At 39.5% G+C, this 10,761-nt stretch overlaps 1 protein-coding gene across 1 annotated transcript; it reads right to left on the reverse strand.

The window, feature by feature from the left end:
• Positions 1–711: 711 nt before the first annotated feature.
• On the reverse strand, positions 712–10,611 carry cul4a (cullin 4A). Its single transcript, XM_044352326.1, has 20 exons — positions 9,929–10,611; positions 8,172–8,287; positions 7,314–7,417; positions 6,200–6,269; positions 5,987–6,060; positions 5,747–5,909; positions 5,544–5,633; positions 5,352–5,434; positions 4,689–4,756; positions 4,459–4,577; positions 4,148–4,340; positions 3,912–4,016; positions 3,653–3,763; positions 3,186–3,271; positions 2,959–3,066; positions 2,553–2,666; positions 2,319–2,424; positions 2,048–2,220; positions 1,755–1,907; positions 712–1,652 (listed from the first exon to the last, which is right to left on the reverse strand). The coding sequence occupies exons 1-20, from the start codon at positions 10,068–10,070 to the stop codon at positions 1,557–1,559; spliced, it is 2,274 nt and encodes a 757-aa protein (XP_044208261.1). The 5' UTR covers positions 10,071–10,611; the 3' UTR covers positions 712–1,556.
• Between the last annotated feature and the right edge of the window lie 150 nt (positions 10,612–10,761).

The following is a 10,761-nucleotide window of genomic DNA, read 5'->3' on the forward strand; positions in this document are numbered from 1 at the left end:
ATGTGAGTGTCCACACACACACACACACACACACACACACAGTGTTGTGCAAGCTGCAAAGTGCATGTGTTGTGGGTAGTCAGCTGACACTTTCATCAATTCACGAGGGTATGCAAAACCCCAGAAGGAACGCAGAGGCTGCTTTAATGCTGCTGTCGAATACTTACCAGGACCTTGCCACATTCTCCCTGCATAGTCACTGCACTTTTTTAAACAGCAGACGTGCCATTTTCTTGCTTCAAAATGAAACAGACAAAAAAAAAGGTTCTAGTTGACGAATTTGGTGGAGATCTATTTCTTAATTATGCCAAAGCTATATATTCCATGCTGTAATAGTGAAAGCATCTAAAGACAACCTTTCATTTTCTGTTCCATCTTCCAGTAACTTGAGACATTGAAAGCCAGAATGTCAAATTTCTACTGGTGACGACTATTATTCATCGAAAACAAATGGAAAATAAATTCTCTGCCCCAAATATGAAAAACAGACAATCTTTTTTTTCATATTCTTTGGGGCTGATCGATACAAACTGAAGAAGGACTTTTTTTGTCTATATGACGTCCATGTTCTTATTCCACTATCAACTTGTTTTAAATATTACTCATTGATTTTATAAAACCACATTAAAGTGAGACAGAGCTGCAAACTGTCAGTTTCTATTTGTTCAAACAGAAAAGAAAAAAGACTATCATCTGGTTATCTACAAATCATTCATTGAGTCATTAAATATCCATTTATTCAGGTTCACTTTTTCTCACTCTTACATAGAATACAATCTGATCTACAAAAACTTCAGCACATGACATTAGACATTTGGACATTTTGGTCAAAACATATAAGATACCCAAAGAAATACCCAAGTGGATCGCCTGCATGTCATTTCATATTCTGTGTTTCAAACAATGTGAACCCTCCCTTTGACCCACTTCATCCCTCTCAAGTCTCTTCTTGTCTTTGCCCTTCAAACAGCTGTTTCTCTGCCAAATCAAGCAAGCAACCAATCAGGTTAACACTCAGCAGTTTATGCAGCCATTCATAAGAACTCCTTGAACAAAAAAAAGAAAACAAAAAAAAAACTTAAAACTCAACACCAAACCAACTACAGTAGAAAATAAGTGATTTTAGAACAACGTGATGGAGGAAAAAAAAAAACAAAACAAAACAATCCCAATCCCGAGGGGGGTAAGGGGGGGGACAAAACAAAACAAAACAAAAAAAAAATAAAGGAAAGTGCTAGTTATTTTCAGTTGAGTTTTGCATTAGCAGATTTGTAAGTCACATAAATCAACCATCAACAACCCGGACCGCTCCTCCAGCCTCATCTCAGACCAGTCGTGCTCCCGCTAAAGCTAACTCAGACTGGGGGAGTAGTACAGCCGAGTCTCTCGTCTCTCTGGAGCTCTGTGTGATCTGGACGTTGCATCCAGGGTCGCGGATGAAGGGAAAGATGGGCACCAGAGGAGAGTCGGGTGGCTGAAGGGCTGCAATGCTGTTTTTGGGGGCCAGCTGTATGCTTTTGCTGTGAGGAAAGCATGGCAGTGACAGTGGCACCCCCTCAGGCAACATAGTGGTACTGGTTAGGAGTCTCCTTGTCACGCTCCATGTAGTCTCTGTCTATGAGTGACTCGATCCGCTTCTTCAGATCGCCCGGCTGTGGAGACGAGAACAAGTCAGATGCTGATGAGCTTTGCGTTTGTGTATGTGCAAGAAAAAAAATCTGAATGATCGGAACAAGAAGCTTCAGATACGTCACCTTGACGGGGAACTTCAGCTGGTTGTAGAGCTCTGATACAAGTAGGTTGTGACTGAGAGTCTTCCTCATCTTCATGATGCGCACCACAGCTGCATCAATCTGATACTGTCTGTCTTGAAACACGCGCTCTGTGGTGCTTACCTGCTCCTCTACCTGTTAAAAAATGTGTTTTAAAGATTGGGTAAAATCCATGTTTTGTGGAAGAAAAAATACATTGGTGGTAAGTAAAAAAACAGTAAAGTATTCTCTGGTTTATGAAAAGGATGAAAGAGGAAATGTGCTGGTGTTTTTACCGTTTCCTTCATTTGGATCTGGTTGATCTTAATGCGGAACAGTTTATGTTTAAAATCGTTGTTGAAATTGAAACGGTCTCCGTCCTCCACATCTTTCCCCCGAGGGTTCTTGTTGAGGACGCGTGCTTTTCCACAGGCCAGGGACTGCAATGTACGTCTGAGCTCCCCCTCCTCTGTACAGGACAAGAGAGAATGATAATGTGATATAGTGCATACTTCTCTCACGACCGCCGAAAAAAATACAGTACCGATAAAAAGAGAGATGCCTAACCTATGCCAGTGGCGGTGCGAATCTCCTCCATGCTGAACTCCTCTCCCTCAGTAAACATCAGTAGCACCAGAGTCTGGAACAGAGAGACCTGCAGCTCCTTCTTACCCTGCAGGATCGAGTGCTGAGTGTGAGTGCAGTTCAGATGTTTTCTCGAGGCGTTCTTTGAGACGCAAAGAAATACGGACAGGAACAATTTATCTGCCCTCTCTATGCCCTGGTATGATAGGCACTCACCTCTTTGAACTCTGCCTTTAGCACAGCGTGGCCCAGCGTGGGCTGCCACTGCAGTTTCCTCCCACTGTGCTTCCCCAGGTAGAACAGCTTAAACACCTCCTGGAGTTTTACCATCTACCAAATAAACATGAAAAAGAAGAAAGACACGATATGTTAAAGATCAGCTGATGTTAAGAGATGATCAACACTAAGATGAAACAGCCAACACAAAACAGTGAACCGAGGTCGTTTGTTTTGTTGAATTTCCTCATTAACCAAACATGATGCTGTCCATTAATTATGAATTAAAGGGTGAAAAGGGCTAAAAAATGTTTACCCACTTAAATAAAAGTTAAAATCTAGCATTATATGGCTTTTTAGGGTCAGAACTGCATAATCTGCTTCCATGAGACACAGAAACACTTACCTCTGGGGGCAGGTGGACCTCCATAGGTGTGTATGAAGGCCAGTAGCCCATAGTGAGGATGTTGACAGTCAGTTCTATGTTGCTGGGCTCACTCTGATTCTGCATGTACTAAGTAGAAATATCATAACATTTACAATTATGCATGAAAAATGCATTAAATGACGCAGTACAGTTTCAAGTTGCAAATGTTTTTTCAGTGCGTATATGTGCGTGGGTGCTGCGAGTACCTGTTTGAACTGGATCATGATGTCTTTGGACAGTTCCATGTCCTTGAACATCCCCTCTAGCTTGCTAGTAAATGCTGCTCCACATTCTGGAGGAAGTCAAAACCACAGATATCACAACTGGCTTGTTCTCACACCACCACACATGCAAACATTATAGCCTTTCTCGGATTTTATCGACACTTAGTTTAGCACTTTAACCACTAAAACGCTGTGCAGAACTGAAAATCTTCTCTGCTTGGTCACTGTGCTGCAACAGAGCATCAAGAGGAACATCAGATCTTCAACTGGCAGATTTAAAAATATATTCAAAGCACTTAAGTGTGCCAAATTTAGGCAAAATCTCACAAAGAATATGATGTGGTTATGCTGTGCAGACCAGGCCACATCAATCGAGTTACACACCTCCTAGAACTCTAAAAACTTTACGCATATAATTTAATTTGTGAGATATCGAACTAGAGATTCACCATGTTTGAGCTTGGAGAGCATGGACTTTTCAGCATCGACAGAAGCACTCTTGCCGACCAGCAGGCGCTTGGCCAAGTCCTTCTTATAAAAGGCTTCGAACACATCTTTTCCTGTAGGAGAGGAAAGAGAGATGAAAAGGTCTCATCAGAGTGCAACAAGCTTCATAGCGGTTAGTTACACTAATTGACTGAACAGTCTGACATGCGCATTCACCACAGAAGTTCTGCACATACACATATAAGCTCAAGTGGAACTGACCGTGTATGAAACGGAAGATTATCATTATCTTATCTAGAATTCTCTCCAGCTCCTCTTCTGTAGCCTCCTTGTTCCCGGCTCTCAACTTAGAATCCACATATTTAGCTGGATAGGAAGCAAAAAAACGAGAAAGCTGGAACTTTAACAAACCGCAATAAAAAAAGTGCTGTGCAGAATTATTTACAAAAAGTTGTTAAAAATGTAAAAACACGGTCATTTCTTTTTGCCTGACTTACCGATAAGTTCAGCAGGTTTGTTGGGCCTCTTGTTGATGAACGTCTCAAAGGCCTCCTTCATGGCGTTGATGAATCCCTCGTTCCGCGTAAAGCAGCTCTGCGCCACATTGTCCATCTTGTCTTTGAAGTCCAGCAGCTCTTGTACCATGTCCTTGTCTTTTTCTGGTGTGCATACAATCTCTCCACCGAAGGACTGCGACCAGAAAGTTCAAAATGTTGAAGTCTTGTGGCTATCTGTGCACATTTTCCTGATGCTCATGCTGTATGTTGTATGTCTACATGTGTGTGTGTGTGTGTTTGTCGAGTTATACCTTGATGTAATCCCTCCAGAACTGCAGCAGTGTGGGAAGTCCTCCCTTCACTTTACTGAACAGCTGGTAAAGGAGGGCCAGCTCAGTCACACGATTCTCATCCAGCAGGGTGCTCAGACCTGGAACAAGAAAACACATATTTGTTTTATATATTGGAGATTAAAATGTACATTTTACTGAATAAATGGACTGACTCAAATCTACAATCTGAAAAACGAAGGCAGACATACCCTTTTGTAGTATTGCTGTCATATGTTCTCCTAAAAGCTGTTTTTCAACACAGCTAATAAGTGGTTTCCTGCAAAATAATAAAGAGAACATGATAAAGAAGGAATAACAGTGTCAAAAAGCTATCGCAGATGCATAAATATTCTTTGCTCTTATAACCCCTTTTCAGCTCTTTTTTTGCTTGCATTCTCAATTCCCGACCCGAGCTTTCAGCAGTCATAGTTGAGACAAATCAAGTGAGTATCTTCAAAAGTGTTTGTAGTACAAAAAATCCTCTTTATGTCATTATCCATCCACTGCCAAATTAAACCAAAAAAAAAAACCAAAACAACCTTGCTGAAAGCTCAACTTAAGCTAACTCAGTGATAGGTTATGATAACATAATTGATAAAAATCTGATTAAAAACCCTTTTTTTGCTTGCATTCTCAATTCCCGACCCGAGCTTTCAGCAGTCATAGTTGAGACAAATCAAGTGAGTATCTTCAAAAGTGTTTGTAGTACAAAAAAATCCTCTTTATGTCATTATCCGTCCTCCGCCAAATTAAACCAAAAAAACAAACAAAAACAAAACAACCTTGCTGAAAGCTCAACTTAAGCTAACTCAGTGATAGGTTATGATAACATAATTGATAAAAATCTGATTAAAAAGACTGGAGGGTATTACTGAGTGCTCTGGTCGAGGTAGCTCACGATACGATCGTTCTCCTCCTCCAGCCGACGAGCCACATGGTGCAGGTACTCAGGCACCTGGTTACATAGAAAACACACATATAGTATTTTTGAGACATAATTTTGGCTTTAATAACATCAGATAAACACAGCAGTCACAGGTCCGTTAATGCTCCGTCTCACTCACATCTCTCTCCTGCATCAGCCGCTGTCCCTCTGCTGCGTACAGGCGATTGGTCTCGATCAAAAATCTCTCCTCAAAGGAATCTTTATAAACCTTGAAAACAATAAAAATAAAAAAAATCAGACACTCGGACGGTAAAAACAATGGATACATTCAATACATTCAGTCCATCTACTGAGTAGTTTTGATAACAGGAAATCAGGTACCTGCAGGTCTGACAGCATTCCCAATAGGCTCCTGAGGAGGCTGCGGTCTATTGTCTCTCCATTACGCTCAAGCTCTATCTGCTCCAAAATACCATCAACCGTACGCTTCTGAACCGCACTGTTGCTCACAATATGGGTACGAAACAGCTCCAACCCAGTGTCCCTGCAACGTATAGACAATGTCAGCCTCCTACGTAAAACCTCAACAAACAGAACAGATGAAATAAACTGTGAAGTTACCAGATGGAGGGAAGTAAGGAGTTCTGAAGCACATATGTACGATCCAAGAAGAGAAAGATACTTCGGATCATTATCTATACAAGAGAAAAACAAAAAAAAAAACATGGGATTTACACTGTTCTAGGACTAATTTCTCATTAGCTGAACAAAACAAAACATAACTGAGGTAGAGTCAGTGTTTTAAGTGCGTTTCTGACAAACATCAAAGCTTACAGTTTGCCTGCAGTGATCCTGCCAGCAGCGATTCATCCGCTTCAGGAAGGAAAGGTTGTCCAAAGACTCTGTGAGCCCCATGTTAAGGAAAAATGTTCCATTCAGTCACGTCAGTTTAACTTAAGTGTTGAACTTCACAGTACTCCTGTGGCTAGGCAGCAGGAGTTTGGTATCACTTCTTGGCTCAAAGGATTTGGTATGCAATCTGGCTGACAATAATAAAAACTTTTATACACATCTGTGCTGATCATGCCAAGGGTCTTATAACATAAAAAATAAAGCCATATTATTAGTCCATAAAGAAAATCCTGCCTGTCTTTAAAAAAATGTTGAAAAACAGCAACAAAGCAACTTTATGATTTTGTGAATTAAATGTCCTTTTTACTGAACACAACTTTGTTTATTAGTGACTTCATGTTTTCAAGCATCTTTACATCATCTGACAGTCACAGCCCATTTGGATAACTGCCTAAACTGTTATATATTGACCCCTTGTGGAAAAAACACTGCAACAACACGCTGTGCCAGCAGAGCCTAGTCGTCACTGAGTGGAGTTTAAACCTGCCAAAATGCTTATAAACAAAATCGACTTCTGCATCACTGTCAACATTGCAGGTCTGTGATCAAAAGCGGAGCTCTGCGTTTGGCTTCGATCGCCGCAGTGTGTTCAGGCGGGCTGACAGAACTGTTCACCAATCCCCTCCCCATGATCGCCAACAACTGCTCAGTATCATGTGACTGGTGTCTGGCAACAGATTTCGTTCAGCCATGTGCTTACTTCTCTCTTTTAAAAAGAGCCTTTGATTAATGTCTTCTCCCGGAAGAATCAAGGGCTCGTTGATCTGGAACGCTACTTAATCAACATACCTACACTGTTGTATTTAACAGCAGGCCAAACGCATGTTGGATTACATTCAACTGCTGGTTTAGTAGTGGTGAAGAGAGGTCTTGTGAGGTAAAATACAGACTGTCAAGCAAGTCTCTCTCTCTCACAAGACATCATGTTTCAGAATATAAGAACACCTGATTATGTATTCTTTCTGTTTCAACCTTAGACAATGTTTCAGCAGGTTCAACACATAGCTTGATACAGTTGTGCACAAAAAAAGGATATTCTCTAAACTGGTGGATCTGGGCTTGCACGTGATCTTCACAGACCTGCCGTAGTTGCTTGTACAGCGTGGGGGAGACTTTATATGAACACAGGTTCTCCACCGCCTTCAAGAAAGGGAGGGAAGCAGAGACACGAAGAGGAACACAAGAGACAGGTTGTTTTACAGTTCTGCTCAAACAAATGAACACAATGCACATTTCTACATGATTTCTTGATAAGAATGTGAACTTTATATTATGACCAACAGTTTTCCAGAGGATATCATATAATTGTATTATTTAAATATGATAAATACTGTTTTGTTGAGTGGAAATACAGTGGATACTTTTCAACTCAATCTGAACATTAATGTACAATAATGTAACTTTAACTAAACTAACAATAGACTGTGATGGATAATCTATATAATATATGTTTTCAAGTCTCTAAAAGTTTATTTTAATCCCAAACTGAAATGAATAAGAACCGATGACAAGAAGGTAGGAAAAAAAAGTTTAATTAGGGCTGTTTCTACAGTATAGATAAACTTGAAAGTAGAGCTCGGTGATACATGTATGGCTAAATATTTAACACAAATGTCTTGAACAATACATTAGAAACAGGTTCAAAATATTATTTTAAATTACGCTTTTCAGATGTAATTACCCTGACAAGGTCAATCTACTGAAAAATCAAATGTTACAAATTAACTGTATAGAATTCATGCCAGTTATATAAATAGTTTTGAATAAAGATCTACTGTAAAACAAAATGAGGAAGAAACATAAGTCAGGATCAAATGACTTGGATCAAATACTGCTACACTTATCAGGGCCGAGGATGAACAAATAAGTGTTAAAAAGAACAAAAAAAGCAAACCTGATAGAGCTCTTCCAGATTGTATTTGATAGACGTGCTGTTCTGAATGGCGCCCACTGCATCTCGTAGTTTCAGCCACGTGTCCTCAGTGTAGTTCTCAGCTAGTTTTGGCCTGTCTGTTAGAAAACGTTAACAATGTTTATTTTCATATAAGCATGTGAATAGAGCATTAAAATTCAAACATTAAAAGTGAAAACCTTGCAGTCCATTTGCAGTTTCCACAGGAACATTTTGACAAACTCCATTCACCAAATGGCTGTACAAATGGGACATTAACCGATGTAACTATTGCATATAAATTGGTAATTTTTTTTTTTTTTTTTTTTTTTTTTACAAATGAATACCGTATAACTTAAGTTTTCAAGGTCATTACACAAGAAGGAGCACCTACTGCACTACTAACTACTACACATTTATCATGACTTAAGGTGCAGTAAGCATTTATTCTGGATATAGAACTGACTCTTGACACTAAAATATTACAACTTTTAATTTCTTTAACTTGTAAATAAGGCAGATATTTATTGTTCTTAAGAAGTTTTGTCCAAGATAAACAAAGTATGAATTTGCTTGGCAGACTGTATGAAAAATGTATTTAAGAGACAGGGATTCCAGCTGTAGCATCAATAATTTTTTTAATCTAGTAAACTAATGATCATTTTTAAATCATAAATGTCAAAAATAATTTAAAAATGATCATGCATTGTCAGAGTTGTTGAGTGATGGTTCATAGTTGCTTACTCATCTCACCAATAGACAAAAAAATATAAAGTAATCAATTTATGATGATTAAAAAAAACCCAAAAAGACAAAAGAACAACTTATCACATTTAAGGATAAGTTCACAATTTTTCAAGTCTGTCTTAAAACATCAGTCAGGTTCCCAAATGAGCAGTGAAAGAAGTTTTCCTTGCTGTTATCATTCCTCCTGTTCAATGTAAGTGATGGGGGCCAAAATCCACAGTGTGTCCGCACAGTCATTTTGTGCAACAATTTAAAAGCTTATCTGAAGCTTATATGAGGCTCCAGCAGTCTGAGTTAGTCATATCAAGTGGATATCTGCCACATTTACAGTCTTTTTAGCATCAAATTCCCTCTTTGTGTTTCCTCAGACAGTAGGCTATTTCCCTATTGAGCTGCTGAGGAAGTATAGTAACAAAAAGAGGGAATTTGGCACTAAAAAGACAAACACAGATAAACATATAACTACTTTTTTGAAGGAAGTAGGCTTGTGGGTTTTGGCTCCCATTCATCATCTTCTAATGGTCAGTAGTAACAGGGGGAATTATTATGGCAAGAAAAACCCTATTTCAACGTTCATTTGGACACCTGACTTTTTTAAGACGGACTTGAAAAATTGTGAACCTAACCATTAACGCTGTAACCAGTAAGTGTTTTTTAATTTACTTCTCTAAATCAATTTATCTGAGATCGTGACAGGCACAACACTGATATACAGTCTGATACCTGTATTAAACACTCATATTATATAAACTAAATGTGTGTCATCCTCTGTTTGGGAAGAACTTTTTAACATAAACTCCACTGACTGTCAGATCAATGGATTGAAATAAATTAAATTAGGGGACATGAGCACATACGTCCATAAAACATCTCACATGTGCAGCCTGATAAACAACAGACAACTTTTTACAGTGTGCTCTGCAAAAGTTACATCATCTGTTTGTTTGTGTGATGAGTAAACTGGTGCTGTAACTAAAAGATACACGCAGGTGAACAAGATCAGTGACATTTACCTTTGAAATTTTTGATCACTAATTTCTTTGAAGCGCCAGTTTTGCCTGAGGCCACAGCGGAGGTCCTGGCCATCCCGTTGGTGCTGTGCTCGGTTATAGCGGAGAAGCTGGCTCTCTTGTCCTGTCGGGTGTCCTCTGCCATTATCAGATTAGCGCTTTGGCTTAACGCTGTATGGTTCAAGAGTGTGGGTCAAGAAGTGTTTTGCTAAGTTATTGCTGGATTGTTCTGTCGCCTGTTTACTGTCAGCAACACAGCCTTTTTTTCTATTTAACCCCGCTGTCTTTGGTTGACAGCACAAATACTAAGCTCTATTTAAAACGCATTTACAAACAAACCCTGACTAACGTTAGGTTAATCAACCAAATAACAAAACTACCGCCAGCTATGTAAACAGATAACGTAGCTAGCTAACAGTATGTTTCTCTGAAACTGCAGCACACTTCAGCTACTCTCCGCAGCACTTTAGCTTCAGCTTCAATGGCTAATCCATGCCACTCTTGGCTATTTTAAAAAAAATAACGGGTTCTATTTTATCATTTCGCGACAGCAAACAAAAGCGTAGAAGCGACATAGTTCAGCGTTGGTGTCACAGACCCATATTTTTGGTGGCTTTCTTCACCCAGATGGCTAGCTAGCACAACAAAATGGCTTTTCTCAGACAGTTCAGTTGGACAGGTGCATCTTGGGTGAAGAGTGGCCGAGGTGCGTTCAGCGACAGTACGACTTTTCGGTTTCTCTCCAGTCATGCAAAACCGTCTGTCATCGGCCATTTGACAAGTTAGCAGGATAATAATAATGATAATAGATAGCGTATATATTGTGTGCATTATGA

The sequence above is a fragment of the Thunnus albacares genome, chromosome 1, assembly GCF_914725855.1.
Source record: "Thunnus albacares chromosome 1, fThuAlb1.1, whole genome shotgun sequence".
Classification (NCBI taxonomy): Eukaryota; Metazoa; Chordata; class Actinopteri; order Scombriformes; family Scombridae; genus Thunnus; species Thunnus albacares.

Bases quoted from the DNA above. Each gene is read 5' to 3' on its own strand.
- cul4a (XM_044352326.1), bottom strand. From the start codon at position 10,070: ATGGCAGAGGACACCCGACAGGACAAGAGAGCCAGCTTCTCCGCTATA. The intron at 8,288-9,928 runs GTAAATGTCACT...GTTTTCTAACAG, and splicing joins AGTGATCAAAAATTTCAAAG to ACAGGCCAAAACTAGCTGAG. The intron at 4,017-4,147 runs GTAAGTCAGGCA...CTTCCTATCCAG, and splicing joins CAAACCTGCTGAACTTATCG to CTAAATATGTGGATTCTAAG.